The 12,777-nt window shown below is 47.6% G+C and overlaps 1 protein-coding gene across 5 annotated transcripts in view; it reads right to left on the reverse strand.

Annotated features, from left to right (window-relative positions):
- Positions 1-12,777, reverse strand: part of Rin2 (Ras and Rab interactor 2) — a 207,530-nt gene that overhangs the window by 16,236 nt on the left and 178,517 nt on the right. For all 5 annotated transcript variants that reach the window (XM_087911146.1, XM_087911149.1, XM_087911145.1 and 2 more), the window contains 2 exons: positions 11,550-11,641; positions 8,746-9,891 (listed from right to left, as the gene is read on the reverse strand). In XM_087911146.1, coding sequence (XP_087767272.1) covers positions 8,746-9,891; positions 11,550-11,641 — 1,238 coding nt within the window. The remainder of the gene's footprint in view (positions 1-8,745; positions 9,892-11,549; positions 11,642-12,777) is intronic.

A 12,777-nucleotide genomic window follows, 5' to 3' on the forward strand; every position in this document is an offset into this window, starting at 1 on the left:
AAGAAGACCCCACTGAGTGACCCCCACTCCTTCATTCCACCAAGAAACCTGTGCTTCTGCTCTTAAGCAAGAGGGGAAAATTATTTGAGGAACACAAGAAATGGGACCTTTCTGAATGAGGGCTAACTCAGACCAAAACCAAACCAAAATGGCGGCCGTGCTCAGAGTTCTGGAAGATCACCAACTTTCTCCTTTCTGCTGATTTCTGTTCTATCTGGTTGCTTTAATTCCAACATGAGAAACCCAAATCTTTTCAACTAAGAACAGTAACACTATTCTAGACACCTTGTGTCCACCGACTCATCAAATCCTCAAACAAACCCCATACAAGCAGGACTTTGCTACAATCACTTCCCACAGAAGAAATCCATGACATGCAGCAAGCAGGAGGAGGAGCCAGGGTTCCAACCCGGAACACCTGCTGCAGGCTTCTAGATGGTAGGTCGGCTGCACCTCATCAACAGAAAGCGAGCGGAACTGAAGAGGGCAAAAGCCCCTTCATGGACACGGGACAGGTGACTACTCTTCTTGGTGCTCATTAGTTTTCTTTTCTGTTTTCTCAGTAATAAGAAAATACTAGAACAGTCAGGCTTGGTGGTGCATGCCTTTAGTCCCAGCACTTGGAACACAAAGACTGGTGGGTCTCTGTGACTTGAGGCTAGTATGGTCTACACAGAGAGTTCCAGGACAGCCAGAGCTAGAGAAATCCTGGCCCTTCACCTGTGCAAAAAGTTGACAGCGAGTTTACACTTCTTTTTTCTCATGCACTAACATACATGTGCACACATGTTATCAGCAGTCAAACAGAGACCTCAAACTCAGTGCCTCGGGCTCAGCTCTTCCTGTGACACATCTCACACTCAGGCCTTTCAGCAGAGACGTTTCCCTCAGGAGAGTGGGTAGCTGACGGAAGCAGAAGGCTGTTTCCACAGGTTACCAGACTCAGACATGAAGCAGAAAGGGCCACTTTTAAAATGTGTGACCTTAAGGGAGGACAGCCTACCCCTGGCTCAGTCCCCTCAACTGTTTGGGCTACCTCCATTTTCACAATGGACCTGCTGAGAGGACTTGGTGAGGTCTCAGGCCATGAGTACCCAGTGTGTATCTGTCACCTACTAAGAATACTGAAGCGACTGCTTCCTTTCTTGGAATAAAACAGTGATGCCTCTGGAAAGAGACCACAGGGTTAACTATTCAAGCCAGGGTTTTTGTTTTGCTTTTCAGGATTAATTGCAGTCAGATTAAGAGCCTCCTGTTTCCTAATCACCTTTCCCTGCTCGGGTACTCATACCTGCTAGCTCCTTCCCTTTGGTACAAAGATGGAGGATCCGAGGCTTTCTTAGCCACGCTTCAGTTCCTCGGGTTTCACCACAGCCTCACTCTATTCCCGTAACAGCCTAGAAGTCGCAGAGAGCTGGATATCTTGGGTGGTCCTGTATCCACCACAGCAGGGGAACCAGAGGCAAAGAACCCCAGGCCTATTTCAGATGAGAAAACATGGCGTAGGCCAGAGCTAGTAGGCTACCAAGGCCTCCTGCTGAATGCTGCAGGAAGGGGTGGGTTCAGACCATCGTTAGTGGAGGCTTTGGTCTGGTGATTGGAGAAGACCAGATTACCCTGCTGGGCCTGCTTTATTCTGTCTCCTCTAGGACGCAACAGGACCTCTGTACTTCGGCGCCTTCTCAAAAGCTCCTCCTGGGTCTGCTCGACTTTCTCTCAGCATGGATTCCAATGATATCTGCCCACCTCTCTCACTGCCTCCCCTGTAGGAACCTTGCCCCCTTGGTGTTCTTTGATGCTGCTGCTGCCAAGACATTGGGCAGATTCGATTTTTCTCCTTGACAGGAAGTCCTCTGAAAAAAATCTCATCTCAGGGAGATAACTGGAACTGACCCAGACTCCAGGTACAGATTCTCCAAGTAGCACATATCCCAAGCATTAAACAGAAAATCCTTCCTTTGGGGACCGGCATGCAGATGATGTGTTTCCTTACCTCCGAAGATCACAGCTACCTAACTAGGGATGACATCACTGCCAGGTGGGGGACTGTCTGTGCAGCTCTGCTAGGATGACTTGGAAAGTAAGTTCGCTGTGGGCGTGTCACCCCCACACACTGTGACTCACCAACAATGATGCTTTATCATTATTGGGTATTACCAGCCCAGTTGTACCAGTATCAATATACAGATGGCAATGCACTGGCATTATGATTCACTTACATCTCTTATTTTTAATTATATGCATGCATATGTATCTGTGTATGGGTATATGCGCATGAGTGCGGGTACCCAGGATCCCAGAAGAGGGCATCCGATCCCATGAACTAGAGTTACAGGAGGTTGTGAACAGCCCAAGGCGGGCTCTGGGAACTGAACTTGGGTCTTCTGAAGGAGTAATGCATGCTCTTTTTTTTTTTAAGTGTGGATTCTTTTTTTTTTTAAGATCTATTTATTTATTATGTATACAACATTCTGCCTCCATTTATGCCTGCATGCCAGAAGAGGGTACCAGATCTCATTACAGATGGTTGTGAGCCACCATGTGGTTGCTGGGAATTGAACTCAGGACCTCTGGAAGAACAGTGAGGGCTCTTAAACACTGGTCATCTCTCCAACCCATGATGCATGCTCTTAATCACTCTCTCCAGCCTCTCACTTTCAGTTTGGCTCATTTTGGTGAGTTCCAAGGAAGGCCATCATGAAACATATAGGCTTCATTTCTGTATTGTCTTCTACAAAACAATCTCTGGAGATGATTTCAGTGCCTTCCAGTAAAAAGAAGCGGGGGGAGGTGGTATGTGCAAGAAAGAAGAGGAAGCGAGCCTGTCCTTTGTTCAGACATTGAGTTGTGAATCTGGGCTGGAGGTCAGACCTGCAGACCACCAAAGGCTCAGCCTGTGCACTACCCACTTAGCCGAGACAGCCAACTGGGACTCCTTCTGGGAATAGTCCAGTGTGCAAACGAATTCTAGTCAATCAGCATGGAACCTTAGGGCCCCCTGAGTCCCCCTCTTCAGTTTGGGCATAGCCTTCTCTCTCCTTTCCCTGGTGTTTCCTGTCCAAGAAGTGGGCTTGTCTAGCACAGCAAACAGTCAAGCATAGACATGCATCGTTTGCAATACAAGCTCCACTTTCAACCTCTGAATAGGGGCTTTGGGGGTGGCAGAACTGGCGGCTCCTTGGGTGGAATATCACGGAGTCAGTGACTCACTCGCTCAGAGCTTCTCAGCTGCAGGGTGGTGGACCTTTCTGTGGCTGATAGAACACAACTGGCCCAATTTCTGAAGTAAGATATTCTCAAGTAAGAATGGAGCCAAACTTGGCGAGGGTGTGCCTGTAATCCCAGCTACTTGGAGGCTGAGACAAGAGGGTCACAAGCCAAGGCCAACCTGGTTAACTTGGTAAGACTCTCTCGCAAAATAGAAAAGGGAGGGGAAAGGTTATAGTTCATGCTTGCCTACTCTGTGTCAGGCTCTAGGTTTAATCCTCAGTACCAAGTGAGAAAAATAAAAACTATTTAGCATTTAAATTCATTTTCAACAACGATATAAGTACTATTTTGACCTTCTAGAAGTGGTCACTCTTTCTCCCATGATTCTTAACTCTACTAGGCGACTTGATCCTTTCAGGTGGCAGAATCACAAGAACTAGATTAGAAGTCAAAAGATACAAGGTTGTAATCTCAGCTTGGCACTAGCACCTCTCTGGCCACATGACTCAGAATGACTTTTTCAAAAAGGAAATAATTTAAGGACTTAAATTGCACTGCGAATTGAATACAAATGCCATCAGACACTGGAACTTGAACCTGACTTAGACACTCCTTAAAAACAACACTTCGTCTGCAGCACTTCAGAGGCAAAGGCCACAAGTGTGAGGCCAGTCTGGTCGAAAAAGTGAGTCCCAGCCTTGTCTGCCTAGTGAGCTCCAGCCTGGTCTACATAGCAAGTTCCAGGCCAATGGGGAAACCCACTGCCAAAAAAAGCCAAAACAAAAGAATTCCTATATAAAATAAAACAAACGCACATTAAAAACAAAACAACACTTAAGTTCACTCAAAAATGAAAAGAAAACACAACCCGAAATGATTTTAAAAGACAACCAAAAAAAAAAAAAACCCAAACAAACAAAAATTTTTTTACCATAACTTGAACCAAAGCAGCAGTGACTGTTTAAATTGACAAATTATATTAAACTTTACCTTTTTTAGAAGTGGTTTCTCACTAAATTGCTCAGGTTGACCTCAGTCTCCTGGGTGCAAGTAATCCTCCTGCCTCAACCTCTTGACTATAGGCATTCACTCCTGCACCAGACCCTCAATGTCCTCTTTGTATAAGTCCTTTATTCCGTGGTATCCAACCACATTTCAGTACCATTTTCCCAGTAAAACAAACAAGAAACAACGAAGACTTAAAAAAACAAAACCAAAAACCTTGAGTACATAAATTAATGTGCTCTTTGACAAATGTGGGAATTGAGCTTAAGGATGCTTCTTCAAAGAATTAAAACGCTCTTCGGAAAAAGAGTGTTTCGGTTTATAGCAATTACAGAAAAATAATAATACTTTTCACTACTAATTGTTAGGAATGTGGAGTTAGGTGCTTTGCCACTATGGTCATCTGTGGTGAACAGTTTATATGAAATAGTTTATAGGAAACAGTAACTCTGAGTTTTCAGAGTCGGAGAAATTTTTCTTTTCTCAAAGTAAGACGGGGGATCTCCCAAGGCTGATATCAAGTCAAAGGGGAAAAGTGTTCTACTAAAATCAAACATTCAATATTGCAACAAGTTCGGCAGAATTGAGATTTTATTTATTTTTTTAAACAAGAAAATCTGGACTTTCTCTCACTGGTTGTCGGAGAACAAAGCAAGGAAGGATGCCAACAGGGCATGAATGTTGGGATAAAAGGGTCGTCACACCCATCTGTCCTGGTACTTCATATCATGGGATACCAACTAAGAGTCAGCTTCACTCTGCCAGTCAAGAACTGACTGCAGGGCTTTGTGTAAAGCCTCCAAGTGTATCCTGTTCTTGTCAAACACTGGCTTGTTCTTCCCCTTGGAGAGATGAAGGTGAGGGACAGCTGTCCAGGAAGGAAGCCCCCTGGTGGGCCTGGAATGAAGGGAGAGAGGTTTGCCGGAAACCAGCCCACGTGGCACCCTCATTAACTTCCTTATTCAACAGACTCGCTGAGCTGATGCTAGGTAACTCTCTGTACTCAAAAGCCTCTCAGTGGCAGGACTTCGGGGTGGAAGTGCTCCACAGGAACGGTCTCAACAGAATGAAAACTCCCCATGGCAGGACATGACCATCAACAGTGGCCGCTTTTTAGCTTGAGAGCTAACTCTCTGCCAGACTCATACTTGGTTAGAGAGCCCCAGAGGGAAGAGCGGCAGCAGCATATGAGCAGAGCAGGAATGGGCAAGACCTCTTCTCCCAGCCCAACTCCTTTCCTTCCCTCTAGAACCATCCCTGGAAGACAATGTCAGCACCATCTCCAGACAGGGAAGAAATTTTTGTGCGCAAACTCATGAGGTCGCTTTTACCTACGAATGACCTGACCGCTCTAATTCTACATGAAATGCCTCCTCCCACTTCCATGGCTTCAGAATGGATGCTCTCAAAGTCTGGCATTAAACCTATCTTCCTAAGTTCAGTCCTCCAGAAAGAAAGACTGGATGAAATTCTTTGAAAGCAGAGTGACCCAAGTGGCATTCTTGAAAAGCCTTCCCAGCACCCACAGGCACCTGTTCAAAGCAAGCCCGGGGCTTGGGATTCTGTGGATGGCACTGAAGAGGTGGTGCTTCATAGCTGTGAAGATTCCGTAATTCCTTCCAGGAAGTGAGAGTGGGAACGAGCACACACACACCAGAGATCAGAAGATCTGGGCTGCATGCCCCTCCCTTCCAGGCTCAGGCTTACCCTCTGCCCATAGCACTGCACAGCCTGACCTCTCTCGAAACTGGAGAATGATGGATGATACACGCAGAAATATATCGCCTTTGAGGCTATGAGCCCCCAAAGGGGCACTGTATTAACAAGTCCTCAGTAAGTCACCTTTATAGCTCAATGTCAAACGCAGACAACTGGGTAAAATCGATGTTCTCACTGGAGTCCCAATCTAGTCACTTCCACGTCAGAGGGGACTGGATTGGCTTTCTAATAATTAGCATCACTTCTTCCCCTTGCTACAGTTTCCCGGGCTGACCTCCGCGACAATAACCTTCCCCTTACTTTCAAAAGCCTGGCGGTTTTCAAAGTGCTTTCAAAATACTATGTCTTCCATTCATGAAGCAACAGGAAAAGCTGCCTGCCTTCAGACAAATGCAAAAAAACAAAACAAAACAAAACAAAAAAACAATACAAAACACCCCAAACGAGGCTGGGCATGGCAGTACAGCCCTGTAGTCCCAGCTATTCCTGTGTAGGAGGACTGCTGGAAGCCAGACTGTGCAAACAGGCTGAGCAGAACAGCAAGACTTCTGATTTAAACAAAACCAACTGAACAACCAACCAAACAAATACACAGCAAAACCAATTAATACAAAGCAGGATGATAGCGCAGGGCAGCGGTGGCGCACGCCTTTAATCCCAGCACTCGGGAGGCAGAGGCAGGCGGATCTCTGTGAGTTCGAGGCCAGCCTGGTCTACAAGAGCTAGTTCCAGGACAGGCTCCAAAGCTACAGAGAAACCTTGTCTCAAAAAAACCATTGTCTCAAAAAAAAAAAAAGAAAGAAAAGAAAAAAAAAGACAGGACAATGTTTTTATAGGTATTAGTCATAGTCACAACTGCCCTAAAGACAAAATATAAACACAAGCCTTAGCTGAAGGCGTAGGCTGACGTAACAGGGGCTTGCCACAGGTGGTGGCTCATGCCTACAATCCCAGGCCTTGGAAGGCTGAGGCAGGAGGACTGAGAGGGTGCGAGGCTGGTTTGTGTCACGCAGTAGAGCGTCACACCAGCTCAAGTTCTGAACTTGCCAACTGGACTGGGTTGACACATCACCTGCCTTCCCCCACCCCTCACGGGATAGGATGCATTTTGACTGGGGTGTGTGTGGAGGGAGAGTGGGGAGCACCCACTGGAGTGGCTTTTTCAGGCTGGCCAGCTTGTCTGGAAGACTCTACAGATGTGGGTTTCTCTCCTCATTAGGAATTTCAATTTAAAAATAAGAATTGTAATTTTCAGGGAGTTTTGGAGAGGATGAGTTTCCGAGTGATAAACACACACACACACACACACACACACACACAATAGGCAACCTTCCTGAGACCTTCTTGTATTGGTGCTTAAGGAATGAGCAGGGAAGCCCAGGCTGAGAGAGGCCCTGTTCCCCAAGGAGCTCCTTCTCTATGGGCTGGCTGGTGCTGTCAGCATATGTAGCTCACTCCTGCCAGTAGCCTCCCACCTTCCCCCAGCCCTGGGAGGAAGCCTCTCTTTCACTTTTCTAGGTAGGAGCCCCCATGGCTTGGAATTTGGAGTTGCTCTTCAGAAGAGGGAAGACTGTAGGCTGTGGGGGGAGTGGGGGGGAGGAGATAACGTCTATGACTATTTTGCATTCTGAGGAAGTCTCCTGAAGAGTTTTCGATTCTGAGACACCTCACAAAGAAACATTCCTTTCAGCCAGTCTCTCCGGGTTCTCCTGGGAGCACCCTAGCTCCTCTAACCACGCCCAGACAACCCTGGGCTAGGTCAGAGCACCACAAGAAAACAAACAGGGCTTTGAGTCCTTTGTGACCAAATCAAAGAGCTGCTCAAATTCAAAGTAGGAGAGAGAGAGAGAAAGAGAGAGAGAGAGAGAGAGAGAGAGAGAGAGAGAGAGAGAGATGCTCTACCACACACTGTTTACTACTTTCAGCAAACACATCCAATCAGAAAGTAGAAATCTGAGTTTAGCTAAACCATGGAAATGTTTGCAAACTCTTGGCTGTTGCTACCCACTGACTGAAGTCTTTCAAATTAACCTTTTAGAGTCAGTCTTCCAAACTTAAAACAAAACAACAACAATAATAAAAACAAAACTTGGAAACTCTTGCCCTCAAAAAAAAAAAAAAAAGCCTGCTTGCCAAATTCAAATTTGCCTTGGCAAGTTGCCTACCAAAGAAACTATTAACCATCCAGCCCTTCTGTGAGGTCACAGAAAGAGCATTTCCCCCTGACTCTGGACAGAACGCGTCTCATGTGATCTCCAAATTACCACACTTATTGGTAAGGTACACCAAACAAACTAGTCTTTCCCTTTTCATGTTGATTCCCGAACTGTCCCTAATCTATAGGGCAAAGGAAGCGGTGCGGTTACGCTTGAGGCAGGACAGGGTCTCCGGGTCTAAAGTGTTGGTCTGTGTTCTGCATTCTGGGCTGGGGCTTGCACACAGGTGTGCTCTTCCCACTCCTAACATATGCTACTGAACAAAACACGCCCAGCCACACAGATGACAGCAAACATGCTGGCTAGAAGCAGGCAGCTCCCAGAGAGTCCCACGCTTAGAAAATGCTCGACAGATGTGTCATACACACACAGAGGGCAAGAGCGGGCGGCAACTGGGACCCGCCAAAGCAGGACACTGGCAGCCTGACATGTGGCATCTGCCTTAAAAGGGAGATCTGTCCATTCACATCAGGTAGGAGAGTGTGTCATTTGTAACTTAAGAGCAAACTTGATCCAAAACACCGCTAGCAAGACGCACCATCTGACAAAGGTTACAGCAGATCTTACATCTGAAGGTGGGGAGACCGGCACTTACCAATTTGGTCTTCAGGGATCAGCGACTCGATAGGGGGGTCCAGTTCGGAGCTCTGAGACAAATAGTTCTTGACCTGGGTCATAAACTGTCGGATGGTCTGCAGCATGTCAGTGCTGGACACATGGCATTCCTTGTTCTCCTTCAGGAAACTCACGTAGTCCTGCACCAGGCACCCGAAATAGGTGCATTTGTCCCGGGACAGCTCGGCGATCCTGCGGACCATCCGCTTCTCAGGGGTCATGAAGGAGCTGAACACCCCGCTCATCTTTCGCAACTGGGACTTGACGAGCTTGGGCAGCACAAAAGAGCTGTTCCTCTTCTTTTTGGACTTGATGGGAGGTGCCATAGTCTCCTGGTCACTCTCCCCTTCGTAGTCCTCCAGGCTACTGGTTGTATCAGCCTCGTAGCCATACAGGGGCATGCTCCGGTCGAACTCCAGCGAGTCGGAGGAGGAAGTGGAAAGGCTCATGTCGCTCAGCCTCTGCCTGCCTCCATGGCACGGTGGTGGCTGTGATTCAGAGTCGGGCGGCGCCCTTGTGCAATCCCCGGGGGCGTCCCTAGGCGGGGCTCCACCTGCGTGCCCAGCTGTGCCCAGCTCTGGCTCAGGCTCTGGCTCCGGACTCCGGCTGGACCGGCAGGCGGTCAAGGTCTTAGCGCTGCCTTCCGCTTCCAAAAAAGAAGCCTGCTTCTTCAGCCGGGGTGGAGGGATGGGAGTTGGTTTTGTTCCAAGCAGAGCTACGTTCCCATGTTTGCTATGGTTGACTGTTTCTGGCATGCTCGTCTGGGGTTCAGTCCTGGATAGCCCAGGGCTTGTGTGCAGACTATTAATAGCGGGTGGTGGGGGCCTGGGTGGGGGGGACCGAGGCCGCTCGGTGCCATTCGCGTTGGGAGTCCTTGTGCTCGGCCGCTTTGGGCCTGGACTGAGGTCCTGGCTGTGCACTTTCAAGAAAAGAGGATTAATAAAACACAAGGCTCCGTTGGTCTGGCTGCACTCCAGCTCCGAAGGCGTCCTGGTTTTTATAGAATGCACTCCGTTTATAAGGCAGAGCTGACGCAAGGAGGCAGGGCAGATGCCGGCTGAGGAGAGAGGCCTATGGAGAGGTGGGGAGTTTGGGGGTTTGTTGTCAGCTGAGGAGCTCCAAAAATCTGAAAGTCATTATCAGCGAAGACAAGAATGTAAATATAGTGTACTTGGGCCATTCCTTTACAAGTAACACACACACATACACACACACACACACACAGAGAGAGAGAGAGAGAGAGAGAGAGAAAGAGAGAGAGAGAGAGAGAGAGCCTGCCTGTAGGGCAACAGAGGCTTAACTTTGGGTCTGCCTTTTTCCTTTGTGCCCTTCCCCCACCATGCTCCCTTACTGAAAAGGGCAGAAAGGCAGCCAGGCCCAGCTCTGGGCTTACAGGAAAACTCCAGAGACTTCTCACCTTCAAAGCCTTTGAGAAAGGTTGGTTGAGCCAACAGACAGCTCCAGCCCAGCCCTTCACACAGGTAAGAAGGACAAAGAGAACTGGAATAGGCCCAGGCTAATCTAGTAAAGGGCAGGGCTACCGGACTTGCTTTTCGAAATCCCACCCAGCCCTGAGAGCAACAGCACCCTTTCCAATCAACTCCTCCCAGATACCCTCCAACGAGGAGGTTGCCAGCAAAGGAATTCACAGGCCTCCAAGTTCCCCTTTAGGAGGTAGGACCAGCAGCTGGGCCTGAGGGATGTTACACAATCTACTTGAGCTTTTACACATTCAGCACTAAAATCCAGCAGAGGAAAACTGCATTCAAGAGTCCCATCCCGACAGGGTGGGATGGGGTGAGGGAGCAGTGTGTGTGTGTGTGTGTGTGTGTGTGTGTGTGTGTGTGTGTGTGTGTGTGAGAGAGAGAGAGAGAGAGAGAGAGAGAGAGAGAGAGAGAGAGAGAGGGATTTCCTAGGTTTTAGACACCTAGGTATGAGGCTTTAAAATTCCAAATTTCTACTCAAATACTGTGGCCTGATTATGAACCTATCCAAAGACCAAAGTCTTAAAATCTTAAAAGAAATCCCCTTTTCCACCCAGAAGGAAAACATTTAACTAAAAGTTAAACCCATACTGATTCTGCCAGAGCACAGGGATAAAGTCAAAGCAGGTGAACTATGTGTGGGTGTTGGCTCATTGTCAGCCACAGTCTGGCAGGATTGTGGGGCTTTGGGGAAAAAAAAACGGCAAAGAGGCAGACTGCTGAAGTAAGCGCCAGCCTCAGAGTGAAGGACTTTGGTGGGAAGAGGGACATGGCCCACAGCGGCAGGGTGGGAGCTGAGTAAGAGGGGTAGAGACAGATGTCACTGAGATGCCATCATCACTCCTCACAGCACCAGAGCGTCACCACTGTCTGTGTGCTGCTCAAGATAAATGCCACGCATGTGGACACTGAGATGCACCACACTAGACCTCTCTTTCTGTTAGTGCTGCCTTTCCCCAGAAAGATGCCACAGAAAGAGAAGAACCTGGCAGGTCTTAAGCTGGGCTCTCTACATCTGGGGAGCCTTAATAGTTTGAGGGGTTAAGTTAGAAGATTTAGGAGTTACCCAGGCACACTTAGCCCCAGTATTTGAAAGTGGGATGAACATCTGACATGGTTAAAGAGTCCCAGAAAATGGGATTCGGGGACCTCAGGGTTCTGACAGCTGCATTTTGTCATGGAAGTGGATTCTTTTTCATTACAATTGTGTGTTTGATGTAGTAGTGGAACCGTGGGCAGCCCCACGGGGATACATCTTGGATTCATTTTAAGATACACACAGGCAGGGGTACCCACTTACTCAGTCCCAGCTGGGCTAGTTCTTCAAGCTGAGACTCCGTCTTGGCTGTTGAAATGGCATAAGGTAACTTCAAGGTGAATGGCAGAACATCCCTGATATAAACAAAACAGAAAGAGAATGTTCATAATTACATGGCTGGTGACTCTCTCATGCATTCATTTTCGTTTTAGAGATGTTGCATATTAAACTGCCTAAAACATCACAAGCCGACACTATACCACATCCAACCAAGCGTCTCTCTTTTGGCAACTCTCATCTGAATTATCAGAGGCCAAGACACAGGCTGTCTGATTGAATCTGTGCCAGCGGTCGGGTTCCCTGCTGGGTAGCACTGAGTGTGTAGAGTTCGTATCAGGATGTCTGACTGTGTGGGTAGATCCATCACCCCTCTAAAGCAGTATGTCCCACTTAGCTAGATGCCTTCTTAATGTTGGCCTCTCACTCTGTAGACATGAATGCTCAATCCTTAATCCCCACTCTCTTACAGACAGCAGGTTCTCAGCAAGCGTCTTTGGGCCTCTCGCACACAGTTTCATCGTATTATTTGCCAAGTGGAGATCACTCTTGTGGCCCCTGTGTGCCAGAGATGAAAGTCTTGACTGTGTTTTAGGGCCGGTGTACTCTAACTTGGATGTATACAGGCGTCCCTAGAAATCTCATTACATCACACACTGAATACTTAGAGTCAGGAGGTCTGGATGGTGCTCTTAGGCCATGAATGTCACTTGCTACTGAAACAATCTCTGAAGGCAAGTTTCAGGTGCTTTATGCTGATAACTGCTAAGGAGGGTGGCGCCTTGTGCTGATAAGCCATATGCAGAGGGGGCCCCAGAGATCAACAAGACTGCTAGGAAAGTGTCAAGCTGACGTCAGGGTCCAGTCATAATCAGGGCATAAACTCTTCTGGAGCAAATGCATGGGCCATGGTATGTTTCTTAGAAAGGGTTTTAGCAGAAGGAATAAACGGTGGTTTATTTTCATATGCAAGGCTGAGAGGCAAGCTCTAAGAACCTGTAACATTAGCACAGGGCTCAGCATAAACCCCTGGCCGGGAGAAAGTCATATTCACTGACAATGGTGACTTGAACAAAAAGGTATGTTAATTTTTTCTTTTTGGTAGTGGTTTTGGCCTTAAAAAAATAATTATCTACTCTTTCCCTCCATAAATGTTTATTATCATCTACAATAAACAGACATTGTTCTGGGCAGAAACACAACCTAAGTCCCT

This window comes from Myodes glareolus, chromosome 10 (assembly GCF_982192425.1).
Source record: "Myodes glareolus chromosome 10, mMyoGla1.1, whole genome shotgun sequence".
NCBI classification, from domain to species: domain Eukaryota; kingdom Metazoa; phylum Chordata; class Mammalia; order Rodentia; family Cricetidae; genus Myodes; species Myodes glareolus.